Raw genomic sequence first — 20,025 nt, forward strand, 5'->3', positions numbered from 1 at the left:
TCCATTCCAGTGGGTAGGGATAAGGGTCAAGTTAGCTTACAGTTGAACAGGCCAGGCTGTTTGTCAGTGACTGGTAAAGCTGCCATAAATATTATGATTCCAACTGACAGTCAGCAGACAAGGACAGCTTTGGCTTTGGATTTTGGAGCCCAAAGGAAGCAAAGCTTCTAGTGAAGAAGCTGCATTCTTTGCAGCTGAAACATTGGAATGGCAACTTGATGCTGCAGTGGCTACTCACACGCACAGATGACAGTCTGGCTACTTAAAAGACAAATGACAGATCACCACCATAGCTAAGCTAAGCTGTTGGCACAGGGTCTAAATCTGTCCTTGTAACAGCACTGAAGTTTCATGTGCTTTTCTTCCCTCTGAGAACTAAGTTCTGTTTCAGGAAGAAAGAGGGACCCACTGAAATGGCAGGAGCTATTTGTAGGAGCAAAACGAGAAATGAAATCTCTCATGCAACTGGCAACATCGCATTCTTCACAGTTCAAGTTGGGATGCTTATCTATGTGGCTGTGAGCTAGTAAATCCAAAGAGTTATTAATTATGCTTACTGGATTAAATAGAAAAATGAGAGAGAGAAGGGAACAGATGAAAAGCCCAATGGCAAGATATTTGTTAATTTTAAGGTACTGAATAAGTTAGCAAAGTAGTTATCATCACATTAATACTTAATCATAAAGGCTGCTTATAGCAATCATGTCTGTGTCTTTTCCTAAAACTTCAGAGCAATGACCCAATTCTGCAGATTATGAAAGACTGATTTCTCCAAACATATTCCAAAAGCAAAGGAAAGCTGGGGGAGTTCAGAGTGTGAAAGTACAATCCCTCTCCTGCTAAATCTCATTCAACGGAGACAGACAGATTGAAGGTGATTTGCTTTCCAAGAAAAAGAGGAGGAGGGAAAAGACATTCTAATAAATGACTGCTTTTAAATATGCTGTTTGTGTTATAATTTGTAATTTAGACAGTTTCTGTCACTTAGCCAGCAGGGTCAGTTGGCTGTTTGAATAAAAATAGACAAAGCCAAAGGCAGAGAACTCAGTCACCTTGCTCAGTACTTGGGCAGCTACAGATTTTTTTCTCTGGATGAATGAGAGAAATAGAAAGATAGGTATCAGGCATGAACGTAAAACTCAGGAGCTTTTGGAAGCCAGGGGCTGCTAAGATCAAATAGAGCATTATCTGTTGGGAGCTGTTGTCTCTGAGAGCTGCCCGTTAGCATGAAGTATGTTGATAACAGGTTATGCTCTGCCCTATATGTCCTTCCCAGTTCTTTTGTGATTTTTTTTGAACAGTGGCACAGCAGCAAATGATGCAGCCTGACTGCAGGTGGACAAGGACGCAGACCACTGTCACATGTTCTTTCCTCCTCTAGAAATTCATGGAAGACAAGTTGTGCACGAGTTCACCCCTACCTGGTGTCTCTGATATGCGGAGAACATCTTTTCAAAATCTTCTAGATCCAGCACCTTGAATGCTTTTAAATCATCAATCTCATTCCAGATTGTGCCATGGATCCTGTCCTGAAGGAAAAGGTCATATTTCAATGAGACAGCAAAAGCTTTTAGCTAAGAACATCCAATCCCATTTGGACAGCTTATTCTCTCCTGGTCACTGGCCATATTCCTATGTAATACTCCTGTCATTTTAGAGGGCACATTTTGTTTCAAGAGTCAAAGGAGAAAAAAAATAGTGGTGTCTTTTTTTTTTTTTTAAATTTTAAACATACTCAGTATTTTGTATTTTTCATCACAGCAAACCTCTGAAGAAAGGGCACATTCCAAGACTAGCAGACCACATATCATGCAATATCCATGATCCCACAGTACATTCCCTTTCAAGAGAGTCTATCTGTCTATGACAATCATTGTGGTCACACTGAAGGAAGTGTTATCATTATGAGAAAGAAGCTTAGGAAGGGCAATGATGCATGACAAACCCCAGACACATCTTCCCTTCTACAAATTTTGCAGGTTCTGTTTTAAAGCCCAAAGGGTGTGTGGTTTTCATCCTGCCTGCCTATGAAAGTAGTTTAAGATTTTATTTTATTTTACTTTTAAGGCCCTGAGACTTTGAAGTCTAATTATTTCTTATTAAATGATCTCCCCTGTCTACACGAGCTCTTTGCTGACTCCCATAGACACAAACTAGATCCAGATCTCTGAAAGAGCATTATCCACAGTAACTGGAAATGGTCACAGCCCAGGTGATATGTTATCCTGAATGCCAGGGAATTCTAGCATGGAGGGAGACAGACAGTCCTTCAACTTTGCTGTCCACCAACCCTGGACCAAATAAGCCCTTGCAGTACACAAATTAGCTAATCAGCAGTCATCCTAAACTAGGAGAAGGCCTTAGGATGTCCTGCTGATATTCTCAGGACAGATGTCCTTGCTGACAAAGAGAACTCAAAAATTGAACTACCTTCTCCTCCCTACTGACTGTTAAGATGCATGTTGTGTGGGACAAGCTTTGGGCGATTACTGATTTAGAAAAGGAAAAGCTGCCCTTCAGACTTGACAACCCTGTCTTTCAGTTCGTGTAGTTAATGAAGTGTACATTTATTGCACTTTATTAACTGGAAAAATAAGGAAGGTATTGATTTAAAAAAAAAAACGAAATGGACAGAAAGGATTGTAAAAAGACCTAAGCAAACCTCAGGAGATGAAAAGCCAGCAAAACACTGATGCAGAGAAAGCCAAGGGATAGCAAGCAATAGCAATGAAATCCTCACGCAGGTTCCAGCTCTGGAGTACCTGACTTGTACCTACACAGCAAAGTGTGTTAACACTTAATTATCAGAACTAATTAGGAACAGGCTTTACTTCCTATTCACAGTCATCAAAGGAATCAGGGAAATGTGCTAAGCCACAAAACTCAAGGAGCAAGGAAAAAAAACTGATGGGAGGATGAAATGAGGGGGAAATAGAAGTGTGAAGTGTTCTGGAGGAAATTCCTGGCAGGGGAGAAACTGTGGTGGAAAACCAACACCCTCTCTCCAGAAGCAGCCTGAGCGCCTGAGGGGAAAGATGGCTGTTTGCAGTGCTGCACTGCCATGTGCAGTGAGAGCATACACTAGATGGGAACAGCACCTATCCCTGAACAGTCTCACCAGTATCATTGTATTGTTCCTTGCAATAAGTGTGGATTTTCTTTCCACAGCAGGAAAAACATCATGACCCTGTGACTGTAATAGGATGAACGAGCTTGGGAGGCTCATCTCAGCCAAAGGAATAGGAGACAAAGTTAATTTTCATTTTATCCTAACCCTGGACTCTAGTGCCAATCTTAGCCAGAAACATCCAGGCAGAGTGTTCATTCACATTCATTTTCCAGGCTGGCTTTATAAACCTTTAATTATAAATCCTGAGGGATGTATTTGAACAGCAGAGCAGTTCTCTGAGTGGCTCACTGTTTCAGGTTGTCCCATCAAACACTGAAATGGAAATAATATTTCTTGACAGGAGTCAGGGGACATGAAGGAGCAGTCCTTAGAATCATCATCAGGCTAGAGCCCTGAGGATGCCAAAAACTACACTCTGTGTTTGGCAGAAGGCTGGATGTGACTCAGGAGACAGCTACTCATGAGAGTCTTGCCATTTACTTGTCCAGCTATAAATCCCTCACGGGAGTGAAGTTTCCTCACAAATGGCAAAACCAGTGAAAACGTGCTACATAATGGGTTAGTCTGAATGAACTGCAGAGGTGCCAGAACAGGCAGTTTCAAGACTTACAACAGGATTGTGGAGAGTAGTTCTCATCCATACTTTACCAGAGAAAGAAGAACCCAAGGAAACGAAAATTATTCTCAATTCAGATTCATTTTATGACCCAGGTTGAATCTGGCCCTGTAGAGGATAGTTTATATGCTACTTGTAGAGAAAGACAAATTCCAGAGCAGCACCTATTGCAGTGGTGTGCACAAACAGAACTTCAACCCAATCAACCCAATTTGAGCGCTTAAAACCCAAATGGGCTAATACAAAGAACAAACAAGGGAGGCAGAGGTATAAACAACCTTTGTTACACAAAACATCTGCAATGGAGCTGTCCTTTCTATTTCTACTTAAGCTCTTCCCTTTAAAACTTTTATGCTGCTGAAAGATAATTTCCTACACTGAGCTCTTGCTACTCCATTATGGATTAACTGGCTGATAGTTCCTTGTCATCAGCCAGGGGGACTGAACATTTTAAGAGAAACAGACTTGCGTAATGTGGCTGCTATGGTAAAGGATTCCCTCAGCATCACAAAAAATATTTATGGTCCCTAACTAATAATTTAAAAATAAAGTAAATAATTTATTTATTCTTTCCTTTTTTCTGTGTCCTAATGAAAAAAGATAAAAAAGTTATTCATTTATTCATTCTACAAGTCTTCCAAGATCTGTAGTTCCTCTGCTTTGCGAACCCTTGCCCCCCTTTGGGAAGCAAATCCTATGAACCACATTTCCCAGTGTTCTGTAGCAAAATGGTGGTATGTACTAGGTAAGGAAACATTCTCTTATTGTCAGATCAAGTATTGACAAGGCATTTGCTCAATCAGGCTGAGCTGATAAACTCAACTGAGGTTTTCGGTATGTTACGTTTAATATCCTGGCTCACTGTAGCTGCTGCAGCTTTGTCATTTCACAGAATCATAGAATCATAGAATAATTAGGGTTGGAAAGGACCTTAAGATCATCTAGTTCCAACCCCCTGCCATGGGCAGGGATACCTCACACTAAACCATGTCACCCCAAACTCCATCCAACCTAGCCTTGAACATCACCAGGGGATCGCCTTTGTGGAAGCCCAACTTGCTGAGACCTACCAAGATTAGAGAATGACAGTGTTTTATGGAGCTACAAATCACATGAAGCTGCCCTCTGCTATATCTAACAGATGATTTTATTTATCCTGAAAGATAAACAGTGATACTCTGCAAGACACTAAAGTTCATCATGCCTCAATAACCTCACAGCATGAGTGAAAACTTACTGTACTTTAGGAAAGCCTATTGTTTGTCCTGCAGACCCAGATAAACCACAGAAACTGAGTGTCCTGTGAATACTGGAGCAGGCAACCCTACTTATTAGTAGGTTATATTTCCACAATATTAATCATCAAAAAATGAAGCATCTTAAAATTTTAATTAATAATTCCAGTATGAATCTGAAAAAGGGATATAAACAGAAAGTGCTTTTCAAATTTCTCTCTTGATATCAGATCCTTTCCTCAGTGTAAGAAAAGTCCACTTGGAGCAAAAATTGTATTTCTGGCATGTTTGTTAATTGAGACAGCTCTTTCATCTCACTGTAAGAAGAGGCACCACAAAAGATGTTATGAGTAGCTTCACACTGAGATTTTGTAGAAATTTTTCCATTCATTCTGAATCGCTGGCAGCAGTTTTTCATCGTTTGCCATGATACTCTGGCTGCTTTTAAGAAGAAAGTTCCAGAAATCAGAATCATCAATAACATTACAGAAATATAGGTTTTTGTTTTGTTTTGTTTTTAAAGTAGTTTCAAAATGAACATTTTCTATTTACGTGATTGTTGGAGTTTTTTTGTTCTGGTGATGTTTTGTTGCGTGTTTTTTGTTTATTTGGTTTGGTCTGTTTCTTAATCCTACATAGTATGTAGAATTGCTTCTTGTGAAGCAATTTCAGCCAGATCTATTTACGGCTGGCTAAAGAAAGCCCCTTTCAGACTACTGACTAGACATTAGCAGCCTGACTTGTAATGGGAAGCTGCTCCTCCAGGCATGAGATAACAAGCAGTGCAGTTGAAGGTTGACTTGATTTACTCTGATAGCTCCAAATCAATATGTTTATATTTATTAAAGAGATAATTATTAATACTCATTATTAAATATTAATATTTCCAGTGTGCTTGAAACGAGTCCATCATTTGGATTAACTGTAAGTGTCTGGTCCCTATTTGACCTTGGGTGTTGTGTAAAATGCAGTGAGAGAGCAAACTCCACTTGCTTTCCAGAAACAAAGGAAGGAATCTTTCCAGGACATTACAGTGGTTACACTGCAGTACCTTTTTTCTTAAAAAAACAGAGAACCTTGGCACCAGCACTACTGAAGCGCTTATGAATGGAATTCACAGATGATGCTACGACACTGTATGAATGGAGCTGTGATGTGGAAGGGCTTCATCAGAACTCAGCCCATCCATGCGTCTAAATGGCTTTGCCGCTGATCATCAGCTCACATCAAAGCTAGTAATTTTCAAAGGAAATTAGCAGGTTGTTGGAGCTTCCTTATTAGAAGAATGAATACTTTCCAGTCAAACCTTTTTTCATGGTGCCCATGGGAACTGTGAACAATCTGTTACTGTCAACTGCCAAGAGTTTGAATATATTTGGTCATTTTCCTAACACCCAACAGCTCAGCCCTCTCACTCCAAAGACAGTATTAGCATTGGGAAAAAAGGTGTCATATGAATTGCTCTGGAGAACAGCCTTGACTCCGTTACTGAGAAAGTATATTGCAGACATATCTCTCGGCCATCTCTGTTCATCACATTCAGCCTCTTGTTGGTTTTCTCTCACTCTCTTGAGACAGGCTGCATGGACAGAAAGGGATTTGCTCTCATATGGACTGCTCAAGTCCTGACATCATCTTCACTTACTGGAAGAAACCTTAGGAGAGAGAATCCCAGCCAGTGTGCTTGTTGTGAGCATTCATTCATTTATTCAAGTATGGCTACTTTGACAGTTCAGGAGAACACCATGGAAGTGCCACAAAGGCAATGAAAAGCAAGATGAGGCCATGTGACCCACTTGTGACATTGCATTCAGAGGATTCATAGGCATGTGAACAGAAAGTGCCTGTTACTGAAGCAGGAATCTAGGGTAACTGCTGAAGATGACCAAAAGGTATATCCTCCTCCAGCAGCCAGTGCAACCCAAATAACAAGTAAAGCCATTTGTGTCTGCAACACAACCTCTGCAGTTTTGCAGAGACCTTACCAGGTCAAAACACTGGCAAACACTTAAAAATGAAGCCCCACCCTCTTATGCCCTCTTTTTCCACCTAGTTTGCCTTCCTCAAAATAGCATCTTTTACCCACCTCACCACCCAGGTCTTCAATTTTATTAGCACAGCTGCCTTCACTCCCAACCAGAGGGCAGGATAAGCCTACAGTTACTGTACACTAAACAGAAACACCTGTGACTCTCTCTTTTTCATATGCATTCATATATATACATGTATTAGTTATTATTTCTTTTCTTCAGAGCACTAAGTCACATGTTCTACAAAGGAAAATAAATCCCCGTCCTTACATTCTCTGCCACACCCCCGATGTGTCCTTGACAGAGAAGCACAGAAGGTGCAGCAAATATTTTATTTCACTTTATTTTAAAGAAAAGGAGAGAGGGGGAGAGAGAATTTTTGCAGCATTCCAGAGGTCCCTGGACACTCATTCCAAATGCTGGAGTAGGGCCCTGGGTGAGTTTCAGTCTAAAAGAGAACCTGAGTTTCTAGGAAGCCATCCAAACTCAACACAGACACTTTTTTTCCTTTCTAAATCAGTTTAAAAAAAAATTTAGACCTAAAGACAAGGCAGGGGTGGGGGGGAAGGGCACAGAGAAGTCAGAGAGAGTGAAGGAAGAGAAAGAAGTGGAGGGAAAGGAGAGGCAACCAAGGTAGCAGAAAAAGAATGCAACAGAAGAAACCAAGTTCTCCATTTTTATTGCCTATGTGGAGTTTTATCACCAAGAGACAGAGTTGTAACCATGCAAGAAGAGCAGCCTCCTCTGTGGCCATGAAAAAGTGGCTACCTTTCTCTCCCTGGTGACAGCTCCCACAAGGGGAGCTGTTTCTGGAGCTGGTTCTCACCATGCTTTGTCCACACTGGCTCTGTCCACCCTTTTCCCTGACACACAAGTGAAGGCAGCTCTGGCACACCAGTCCTGGAGATGTCTAGCTCTGGCTTACATATTCAGTTCCACTACAGCTTTGCCTAACTGATAGCATGCCCAGATCTACTGCAGCTCAACCTAACCAGAACCTTGGTCATCACAGGATATGTGCTGCACTGGGGACTCCCTCAAGACAGTTACTGTCTCCTACTGACCTCAGCCCGCAGAAAGTCACAATATCCCTTGCTTCTGTCACGTTGCACTTCATGGCATTAATGAACACTGAGTTATACTTAGGAAATTAATTGCTGCAATGTCTTACCTCACTCAGCTTAGCCCAGTTGAATGACTTCAGTGGGTGCGAAGGCTGTGGGACAGATTTCTTCTTCAGGCTGGTGCCACTGCTGCTGAAGGTGGTTGTTGAAGGAGGTGGAATTCCCATGCTGAAGAAAGGTGGTGCTCCTGGTGGAGGAGGAGGTCCTCCTGGAGGGGGTGGTGGAGCAGGAGGAGGGGGACAACTAGAGAAAGGCAGAGGAGGTGGCAGTGGTGGCAGATTCTCAGACATGTGAGAAGAGGACAAAGCTAATGGGCCACCTGGAGGGGGTGGAGGTGGGGGTGGGAAGGAAATGCTGCTTCCTTGCTGGAAAACAAAAAAACACATAGAAAAAGAAAGCAAACCATTTAAAAGGCACAGTAACTCCATGTTGCCAGCTGATATGATTTTGTTATGAGACTCAAAATATTTGATGTTTTCTTTAAAGCCTCCTGCACTCAAAGTCAGGCAATAAAGGGAGGAATCTCAGCTTTCGTTTAAGAGAAAGTTTCAAGCCCTTGAAGTTATGGAGAAGAGCTTGAAAAAAGGGACCATAAATGGCTCAGAGAAACAGAAAGCTATCAAAAGCCAAAAAGTATTATTTTCTCCTTATGTATGAATAAAAAGAAAAGTTCGGTCTTATGAACTTTTGAACTCCTGGGTTTTAAACTTTAGGGTTTGAAATACAGAATGCCTGTCATTAGGCCCCACTAATACAAAGTGGGAGAAGGGAAGAGGGAATGAGTCTGCTTTCTGCAGTGTCTAACTTCTCAGGGCTGTGTCCTGGCAAGTTGAGGCTCAGGCACACTGCAGGGATGGAAGGAGCACCAAGCAGGAGGAAGCAGCTGCAAATGTCACTTCTGCAGGGCTCCGAGGCAGTACAGATACTGTTGGAACATGACAGTCTTCACTGAATCCTTCACTAAATTTACTTTTGTGTCTGGGAGGTTTATCTCTATTGCACTGAAATAAAAATCAGGGCCACCCCACTCAACAGTAAAAATTATGGCTGAAGGAGGACACATGTGCCTCAGTAGCTTCTGCTAGGAAGGTGGCTGAGGAGAACAAATGGGACAGCCCATGCATTATCCATTCTATACCACCACCCCAGGGATTTCAGTCTCAGGTAAAAGTCAAGCAGCTTCTTAAGTACTCATCTTTGGAGCTGGCTAGACAGACTCTCTCTGTACTGATCATAGAAAGTATTTAACTCATAATGTGCTTTTGTTTGTCATTCATTAGTTAGCAGGCCTTAAACAAGGATGGGAAAAGTCACAGTCTCATACCGAGAACTCATTAAGTTGAGCCACCAGGTCATTCATCTGGTCCCGAGTTTGGCGCAGCTCCAATGATTCCTTCTGCAGCTTGTCCTTCATTTTGTTCAGTGTCTTCATCATTTCATCTTTCTCCTGGGTCTTTGTCTCACATTCCCGCTCCTTCTTCTCTAACCTGCTCATCAGCTCGGCATGGTCTAGGAGGAACAGGCAAGTGGGGATGATGAAGTACAGCACATGAAGAGTCCCCAGAGAGATGCAATTTATGCTGAAATAAAGCTGACAAATCTGTCAGTTCAATTGAGGATGTATGAGAGTAAGAAAAAGAAAACAGTCCGTCTTGACAGTGATCTTCAGTGATCAAAACAGCGATGCCTAAGTTTCACCTGGAGTGTCAAATCACTTTACGTGTGGATTGAGAGAAGCTCCATCCTATAAAACACATAAACTGACCACCATAACACACAATTATTCGAGGGAATAAAGCAGGGTTTGTCCACAAAAGGAAAAGCTGTGTCCAGCTCTGCTGCTCTGTGATGGAATTGGCATCTTCCCTCCTCTTTGGCCTCCCCAAGCACAGAGGATGCACTCACCTTTCCGAAACTTCTCTGCCTGGTCCCTCCACTGCTTGACTTCATTTTCATTCACCAGCCTGAAAGATGATATCAGATAATTTAATCCTGTTCTGAGCTACCCAGGCCAAAAGGCAAGTGGCCACTCTATACAGCGATCAGCAAAAGGCAACCTGGTGAATTTATATATTTATACAGGATCATAAAAGTGGTCAGTCTGGTTCCAGATCCTGATCGTTATTGTAGCCAACAACTAATATAAATGTGATGGCTTGTTGCTCCAGGTGCTGAAAAGGGATAAACAAATGCCTGGTGAAAAAAATCCTGATACATTCCTGTGTTTCAGGTAAAGCCCTCAAAGTGCCAAGTCTACTTATCTTGAAAGAGAGAAGTCATCACTAAAATAATCATAGCTGCTGTGGGTTACAAATTACCTCACCCTTAATACAAGACCATATGGCCATCTTTTTTTTTGCTTTCTGTGGTTCTCTTTTTCCTTTCTTATAAGGAGAGAGGATGCATATCTATTGGGGAAAAATACCACTAACAAGGCAATATCTTGAGATATGAGCATTTCACATTACTATTTCCTATTACTGACAGAAAATATGCAGGGCATGCTGGAGATTGATTAGATATGCAGAATGAGGAGTAGCCATAAAAGCAGAAAGGGAAGATCAGGCACAAGGTCTACAGTAAAGTCTGATATCCAGATAGACAGAAAGAGATCAACACCAGTGTATTTTTCCATGACAAAAAAATCACTTTTGATTTTGGCTTATGCCTGTAACAGGAGGGACTGTAAGAATTTTAGTACAGGAGAATTTGGTTTCATATGTGGCTTATGTTCTATAAAATGCTCTTTTCAATGGATAATTCAGAAGGGTAATGGGCCAGGAATTACCTGCAAAGGCATATGGATGGAATAAAAAGTCCAAAAGTTTGGCTAAAAAAGGATTGAAAAACAAGGAAGTTGAAATAAGAGCCAGCTCATGTAGCTAGACTTCTCAAATGATGCATCCTATAGGAAAAAATAATTATAATGCCCTTAGCCAAGTCTGTGGGTAAGAGCACACAGACATTTCATGAAGAGGTAAAAGGTTTTGTGTGCTAGGTGGAGGCTGCTTTCCTCTGTTTGAAATCTTTCTAAACCATGTGCTCATTAGTGAGGAATGAGATCTAAATAGAGATGATCACTTTTTTTTTTTTTGTGAATATCAATGAAAGCTGTCATCAACATTCTGAATAGAAAAAGGTACATGAGGAAGCCTTGCTATAAAATCATGGGTATTTCTTCTGCTCTTCTAACCAGCTTAGTATAATAAAAATTAGAAGCCACTAGAAAATGCTATCTAGTTGTCATTCAAAGGCAACTAGAATGCTAACAAGACAATGAGGAGCTATAAATTAAAATAAGAAGCTCCTCAGGTATTATATTTCCTAAGCACCTGCATATTTATCATATACCTGCAACACAGAAATAAACAATAATTACGCAGCTTACATTTTAATGATATTTTTGACATTGAAGTTTTCCAGTGGAGCTATGTCTGGATCTTCTCCTCGCTCATCCTGAAGAACAATTTGTTGTAGTATTCTGTCCAACAGCTGCCATTGCTGGAAGTTTCCTGCATTCCTCTTATCTGCATGGAAAGAGACCAACTCATGAGAACTTTCATTTCTATGCCAAAATGCACACACCTGCCAACAGACTGGCATTCCTTCCTTTCCACCTTCCATCTCAATCCTGTATGTAGTAGTGTTAGAACACAAAGCCAAATCCCAAACTGTTGCTAGCAGATTATTTACAAACCCCTGGCATACTGGAACAACACATAACAGGCATAAGCAACTCCACACCTGATTTGCACATTTGGGCTGTGCAACCATTTGACAGATTAACTCAAACTTGCAAGTCAAAGAGACTTCTTTGTGATAGCTGTTACTCAGTATTTTCTGAGGCTTGATGTTGGGAGTTTTTTTGGTACCAAGGTAACACTGGGGCTGAGCACTGTAAAAACAGTCAGGTGTTCTACTGCACGCTTGGTTATCTGAAGGTCAGTGAAACTCAAATGGCATGAGAATTTTATACAAACATGACCAAAAAGTGCAGAGAGAAAGCAGAGATTGAACCAAAGAGACTGATCCCATGGAGCCAGAGAAACAAAGTTCATCTAAGCTCCCTGAGTTGCACAACCTAGACCTTTAGATTCTTTAAAACAGTTTGACTGCTCAAGTACAGCTGTAATAAAGATCAGCACCTGATACCTAACAGGACCAAGGCAGGCAGTTCTTTAGTGATCTTGGTATGCCTTTGATCAGCTGCTACACTCTGGAAGCATAACTGAATTATTTTATTACAGTTAACAAAAAGATTCCTATCACTTCTGTTGAAAACAAATACCAACTTCTTTTTTCAGTTACAGTTCAGAAGCCCTCCACTGATGCACTGCCATGAGGCAGAAGCCTGAAGACTTAACTGTGGAATTTCCCAGTGACAGAACAGCTTTCAGTACTGCGTTGTTTCACCAGAAACATTCCTCACTGCATTTTGTTAATATTCAAAATGGTATCTATTTCTGGGAATTCCCTGCTTCACAGCACAAGAGCTCTTTCTTTTTTAAGACTTCTAATTTAAAATCATTACAAGCTCTGTCAGTGACCAACTGGGATGTCTCAGCTACTTCATTTTATTTACAAGTGCAGAGAGGTCAAGCTGCTGCTTTAAGTATTGCTACAAAAATCTACTGGATGGAGTCAGTGTAAGATACCATGGCCCTTTGCCACTGCCAAGTTCTGAGTGAAAGACAGGGGCGATGTGTGTTCTGGTATCTCTGACCCTGTACCTACACCAAAGCTTCACCTAGTTCTTCAACATCCCTTGCTCTGGAAAACTGTTATGTACTCACATGGCAACTGCAAACAGTGCTGGAGGATGGATAACAAATAGGGATAGGCATCTGTGTGCTTCAATCTCTTCTTGATCAACTCAAACATCTGAGAGGCACTTTTTGTATCAATGTGGATCTGAAGTAAGAGAAGGTAATGAAAGAATAAGAGAAAAACCATGCATAGTGAAAGCCTGACTGTGAAAGATCTGATCAACATAGACACAGGCAAATTTACAGTGACTGGACCTCTGCAGAGCCTCCTGCAGTGTCCAGCTACAAGTTCCAGTGAGGAGCAGGCATACGTGTCTTTGAGACCATCATTGCCATCACCACTCCAGTATGGAAAAGATCCCCAAAGTAAAGGGTTACAAAGGTAGGAGGTAGGCAAAGCCACGAAGAACTGTTCTGCAGCAAGTAAAACATTTGGGTCATAGAAAGTGCTGACACAAATTGTAAAAGCTGAGCAGAAAAGGGCTAGTTGAACTGTACTGTGTATGGCCAGAACTGGTCATGAAGAAAAAGGAATCTAACTATTCTAGACCCTACAGCCTCTTGTTGTTGCTAGAGGTTGTGGAAACCACCCTTGTTTTAGGCTTGTGTTTAAAATCAACCCCATCTAAAATATTGATCCTCTCCCCAGGCTCTGAGATGACAGTCTTCAGGAGAGTTTCCTGTAATCTTGGGAAGAGTTATCAGAGAAGAGCCCAAGCTTCACCCGTAGTCCTGTAAAGGAGATTTCTGAATCTAGAATGCACCTGGATCATCAGGACTGAGAACATGAGAGCAGGGCTGAGACCCTCTGCACTTCTGAACCTTCAGCCAAACAAAAGAAAGAAGTCTTTGTCAAAGACAGTTGGCAGAAGCCCTGTGATCATTATTCACACATCACAAACCCGCTATTTGTTAAATGAGAAACAATTAAAACAAAAGCACCAGCCACTCTCAGTACCAAAGTCAATCACTGTTTTCAGGGAACACAAAGGGAAGTTGCACTAAGCATCCAAAGTGGAGGTTCAATTTTGGCAAGTTCAGGTACTCCAGAGAAAAACTTACCAGGTCAAACCGCTTGGCAAGTTCCAGGTCATCTTCATTTCTGACCATCTCAAAGAAATCTAAGTGCCTAAAAGAAAACAGAAAAACAAACCAAACAAAACCTGCCAATAGCACAATTCAGACTGAAACTAAGCACGTCACTACAGAAGAAGCAACACCACGTTTCCAGTTAGAACACCTGGAAATTAGCAAGCACTTCTCACATGAAGTGCTGAGACACGTATGCAAGGCAACTCAGGGGGGTCAGCGACAAGCCAGAAGGAATGGCTGGCTGAGTTATACATGCTCTTTAACCCTTGTGCTAGGTCACTGTGTTGAGGTAAGGCTGCTGAAAGTAAACCTAGAACAGGAAAGGGATATTCTATATGTGGTGAATGCTGTGCCGGCAGTGACAATAGATTTCTAAGAAGTCCATGCCATACTTGTTCACCGAATATTAGACCACTAACAAGTTGTTTCTTTCACATGGTGGAGCAGAGATGCATTCAATGGATTAGTTGAACAGCAGAGCTCATAATTGTCTACATTTGCCTATTGATGAGCACAGCAGCATGCCTTTGTGGGATCTGGGGTCCTGGTGAAAGACCATGGCAACTGGATTTCTCTTACACCAAGACTAGAGCACAGAAGATGATGTGGAGAAAGGCTGTGGCACATCCCCCTGTATACAGACTTGGCATATAAACTGTGTAATCCAGGCATCTGGGGTAGTCTCAGACCACTGTTATTCTCATGACTAACGTGTAAGATCCAAACATGCCCCTAAGCACCTCCTGGTTACAGACAGAAGGAACACAGATTGCCTATAGGACAGATTGTCTTCTTGGTTATTATGTTGTAGATCAAAAGTAACATAGAATCATAGAACATTTAGGGTTTGAACGGACCTTAAGATCATCTAGTTCCAACCCTCCTGCCATGGGCAGGGACACCTCACAATAAACCATGTCACCCAACGATCTGTCCAACCTGGCCTTGAACACTGCCAGGGATGAAGCATTCACAACTTCGCTGGGCAACCCATTCCAGTGGCTCACCAACCTTACAGAACAGAATTTCGTCCTTATATCCAATCTAAACTTCCCCTGTTTAAGTTTTAACCCGTTACCCCTTGTCCTGTCACTACAGTCCCTAATGAAGAGTCCATCCCCAGCATCCCTATAGGCCCCCTTCAGATACTGGAAGGCTGCTATGAGGTCTCCACACAGCCTTCTCTTCCCCAGGCTGAACAGCCCCAACTTTTTCAGCCTGTCTTCATACGAGACGTGCTCCAGCCCCCTGATCCTTGTGCCCCTTCTCTGGACTTGTTTCAAGAGTTCCATGTCCTTTTTATGTTGAGGACACCAGAACTGCACACAATACTCCAGGTGAGGTCTCACAAGAGCAGAGTAGTGGGGCAGGATCACCTCCTTCAACCTGCTGGTCACGCTCCTTTTGATGCAGCCCAGGATACGGTTGGCTTTCTGGGCTGCGAGCTCACACTGAAACCGGCTCATGTTCATTTTCTCATTGACCAGCACCCCCAAGTCCTTCTCCACAGGGCTGCTCTGAATCTCTTCTCTTCCCAACCTGTAGCTGTGCCTGGGATTGCTTTGACGCAGGTGTTAGGTTTTGTGCAGTTGCAGAGCTGTTTGAAGATGCTCCTTACTTTTCTCGCTTGCCCCCTTGGCATCTCTACCCCTTTACCCACCTTCTCTCATAGTCGTGCTAGTGATGCTGTTTGGAGGTTGTGATACAACTAGATCACAAAAAAGACTGAGCTTAAAGAAAAAACATGGAAACTCAAAACCTGTGCATATAATATATATATGCACATATATAATATAACCACACATACTCAGTCTCAGTGAAGTCAATTAACTACTGCCTTCCCTCCCTCCTACCAGAACTGGCTTTTGTTACAAGTTTTGCTACAAGAAAAAAAAAAAGAAAATTTTTAATGTATTTTTTATTTTTTTCATTCCAATTGCCATCCCACCTTTGAAAAAAAAGCAATTCAGGAACTCCTTGCCACAGCCACTGCTAATTCAGTATGTACGTTTCCTACTTCATCTGCTGATTTTAAGGACAAATCTCCTTTTTGTCTTTAAAGAAAGTCAGATTTAGGAAGTGACAGAGACAGCTTAATGCTCAAATCTGAAACCCAAATGGAGGAGAGTTTCTAAGAACTCTTTCTGTGGGTCAACAACTGTTCTCAGAGAACATGTCTTACCTGTCCAGTGTGGCATTCTCGTGTCCTCTTAGCTTGTCAATGACAGGTTGAATTCCCAGCATTAGAAACTCATATCGTAGGTGTAATCGGAACTCCAAATTATCCTTAAGAAGCGGGGGAAAACAAGTTACTGGATTTCAAAAGCTTTTAATTAATCACATTATAAAAGAGAAAAATTACTTAAAACCTCAGTTCTTCCCTTTTTAGTATCTTCTATCCTGACACTAAATTCACAGAGCAACTAATTCCAGTAAAGTAAAAAAAACTAATGCCTTTACATCCATTTCACTTAAAAATACAGTCCTTGCTTACTTACAGTGAGTTCTGCATACCCTGTCAGAACAGGACACACACCATGCTGTTCCATAGAGAACAGAAGTTATTAGTGTTTGCCCTGCTAATCCATTAGAGGTCCACCTGCTGCTTACAGATGAAAAGTACTGCATTCTTTCTCCTAGCTTTTATGTTTATTTGTCATAAAATCACCACATACTCTAGCAAACTTTGAACTTATTCAGCAGGATGTTACAGGACATACAGGCACAAATGTAGTGCCAGACAGAGCTCTTATGGGCCTGTTGTCTGTTGTGGTTTAACAAAAAAAAGAAAAGCCAGGGTAACAAAATTAACAATTTTAATGAAACAATATCAGTTTAAACTATCCTCCAGACTCAACAGAAAGTCCTGTTAATGAACAAAAAAACAACAAACTATCTTTTCTGAAATTTCTCCCTTTGACATTTTTAAATCTAAATGTTTTGAATTTGGTTTTGAAACAAAACAAAATTTCAAAACATTTCTGAAGATAAAGCAAAATATTTTCCAAAAGGCTGAAATCAAGAGGTAAATGCTTTGCAATCCTTGAAATAAAACAACAAAAGACCCCAAAACAATCATTTCAGTAGTTTATGTTGTATTAGAAGAGTCTGGGAATTAAATAATACGGAAGACATTATAAGACTGATATTAAAAATTAAGCATTATTTTCCACAAACTATATCTTCTCAATAATACAAGATACGTGACTTAATCTACTAACTATTTCCAAGGCAAATTAAAACAAGTGCAACATTTCAGAAGGAATTTCCAGGACAGTGACTCACCTCACCAGCACCAGCATTCAGAACAGCATTTATAAAGGACATGATGGCTGTTTTGAGATTTACTTCATCTCGGTATCGCCCCATACTTCTGTCTAGCTCATTCAGCAATGTCTAAAACAGAATAGTAGTCTGCGTTAGATGACATAAATTGATTTCTTGCACCATTGTGCATACTGTTCAAGGGATATGCACAGAGTCTTCTTTTGATTTGTTATATATTTGCAGGGGGGCTGGAACTAAATGATCTTAAGGTCCTTTCCAACCCTAACCATTCTGTGACTCTATGGTCTAATCACTAACATACATATAGATATTTTGCCATAATTTTGAGAACATTAGGAGACGAACGAGAAAAAAAAAAAATAGACCAATACTGTTGGTAGCCTTTGTTTATATGGTCTATTGAGGATTAATTCCACTAATTCCACTTGAATATTTACCATAGAGGTTATATGTAGAAACTGATTAGCCATGAAAGCAATTCTACTTTTAGCTTTCTGCTGATGACATTGAATCTTCTCTTGAAGATCTTCTCTGATCAGCTCATAATTCCAAGGGCGATTTTCCTTACTGGAAAAGTAACAAATTCCACTTGAGATTTGCCAGTTCAATTGTATGTATCTCACTCCAGCATTAATAATAAACTCATATATTTGTTTTGCTGACGCACTAGAAAAGACAGAATTCTTTTTACTCTTCCCAAGAAGTTTTGGCCATAAAGCGAGAATGGAGATAAAAGTAGCTTTCTAGTGTTGAGCTCAGCAGACCATCTAAATATTTTGAAGCTATAATGCTGAATAAGCAAGTTAGTTTTCCTTTAGTCAGTCTTCTCTCCTTAGCTACTGAAAGTGCTCATTCATAGCAAAATCTTCCCTGCGACAGTCATGGGTTTCATAGGTCTGGAAAATGGAGATCACCATGGAGATACGTCTCAAGAAACAGGGGGAATATATCCTCCTGTGCTTTCCCCAGGGGAAAGAATACTCCCATGCCTTCATGCAAACAATTTGCTTGGGTTTGTGTAAAAAAGTATTTTGATCTATCATGCACTGCTACTGACAGCTTTTCTTATATTTGAGCATTGTATGCGCAATATCAAGCAAGCTCAGTTTCATAAACTCATTTTCTTGCATCTTCTTAATTGCCCAGCTGGTATTTGCAAATATACTACTTCTGGTATTTGAAGGTCCATCACATCCGTGATTTCCCAGTAGTGAATGAATACCAGCTCTTCCCCCATTCTGTTAGAAATGAGTCTTACAAAAAAACACATGAAATGTCCTACTGAGCCAGATTGATGGCCAGTCCAGTCCAACATTCTATCTCTAACAATCATAGAAGATTATCTAAGAAGTCTTTAAATTCACCAACAAAGCTCTGTCTTCAATGTGACAAATAAACAGAAGTAAATGATAATTTAATTCTCTTGCTGTCAGATCTGACATTGAAATCCAAAGCACCTGTGTCTTCTTGGAATAATTTAAGTAGCCAACATTACAGAAGCATCAAAACCAAGGATAGCTTTGCTAGTTTTCTTCAGAGGCCTCATTCCTACCATATATTCTCAGAAACTTTTGGTAATATGCTAAAATCTATGAAACAACAGCAGATACAGTGCCGAGACAGGATAAAGGATGCAAAAATTTTCTATCCCCCATCTTAGAAGGCTGGACTAGGAGCAGAAAGCAGTGGGGGCCAAATTTGCACTAAGCTAACTGAAGAGCAGCACATCTTCATGCGATTGTTCAGCCCTAGAAAGAAACACTGTAAATTCATGCTATTCCTAAAGATCAGAGTCTACACCCACACACTGTGGCTGAACTCCAATATTGCCAACCCTTTGCAAATGGCTGAGGTTCAAGTCTTCACTTGAACATTTTCTGTGAAGAAGATTTCACCACACCTCTTGGCAGCCAGCTCTGTGGCCCAATTGATCTTATAGTTGTAAAAGTTTTTCCTATTATTTAAGCAAAACTTTCCTCACTTAATCCCATTATTCCTCATCACTAACATCTAGTAGGGTTTTGTTCAATCTGCAGCAACCCTCAAAAGGCTTTGTTTAAGTGTTGAAGGGAAGAAGCAAATCAATTTGGAATACAGGATTTTAATTTGTTCCTTGTTAGCTCCCCTACTACAATTCCAAATTAATCAGATTTCTTCCTATAGATTATGTAGGTACTGAGCATGCTTAACACAAAACAGGCAAGAAGGCTTTGAAAGGCATGCTGCTAATCACCTTTACAACGGATGATATCAAGCTTCCTTTATTCCTTCACTTCAAGTATTAAAATTCCCAGTATCATTAAGGAGGAAAACAAGAGTTCTACCCAAAGAAGCCCAATTAATATTTACATCAGCAATTTAAATCAGCTCCTTTCAGACAATATTTAACACCTAGGTTCCCCCAAGACTAAAAGAAAATTTTTTTCTCCCCCCAGGGGTCCCCAACCAGGTAGGTGTCTTATATCACAGACTAGGCTAGAAGAAGGGCACTGGAACATCCTGATAAAATTTTCTGGGCTAGTACACAGCATTATGACTTTGCCACATGAGTTTGACTCAAAATGCGGAATGTTAAAAAGCACAATGCGTTACGATAACACAATGCCTTCGCTCCATAGGAGAAGTGAGGGGAGGCAGCAAGCATAATAATAATTAGAAAGGCATCAGCTTAGGGAAGAGTAAGATTGTGCCCCTTTCACAAAGAAAACCAGTCATAAATGGGATAATTAGATGCAAATGAGAAT

At 40.9% G+C, this 20,025-nt stretch overlaps 1 protein-coding gene across 2 annotated transcripts in view; it reads right to left on the minus strand.

The window, feature by feature from the left end:
* DAAM2 (dishevelled associated activator of morphogenesis 2) overlaps positions 1–20,025 on the minus strand; it is a 172,396-nt gene that overhangs the window by 40,776 nt on the left and 111,595 nt on the right. For both annotated transcript variants that reach the window (XM_061470898.1, XM_061470897.1), the window contains exons 7-15: positions 17,279–17,389; positions 16,176–16,279; positions 13,964–14,030; positions 12,929–13,046; positions 11,524–11,662; positions 10,041–10,099; positions 9,460–9,644; positions 8,183–8,500; positions 1,422–1,529 (exon numbers count right to left, since the gene is read on the minus strand). In XM_061470898.1, the coding sequence (XP_061326882.1) occupies positions 1,422–1,529; positions 8,183–8,500; positions 9,460–9,644; positions 10,041–10,099; positions 11,524–11,662; positions 12,929–13,046; positions 13,964–14,030; positions 16,176–16,279; positions 17,279–17,389 (1,209 nt within the window). The remainder of the gene's footprint in view (positions 1–1,421; positions 1,530–8,182; positions 8,501–9,459; positions 9,645–10,040; positions 10,100–11,523; positions 11,663–12,928; positions 13,047–13,963; positions 14,031–16,175; positions 16,280–17,278; positions 17,390–20,025) is intronic.

This window comes from Pezoporus flaviventris, unplaced genomic scaffold (genome assembly GCF_033815535.1).
Source record: "Pezoporus flaviventris isolate CSIRO_AGI_PZ_B2104156 unplaced genomic scaffold, CSIRO_AGI_Pfla_v1 ptg000066l, whole genome shotgun sequence".
In the NCBI taxonomy this organism is placed as follows: Eukaryota; Metazoa; Chordata; class Aves; order Psittaciformes; family Psittacidae; genus Pezoporus; species Pezoporus flaviventris.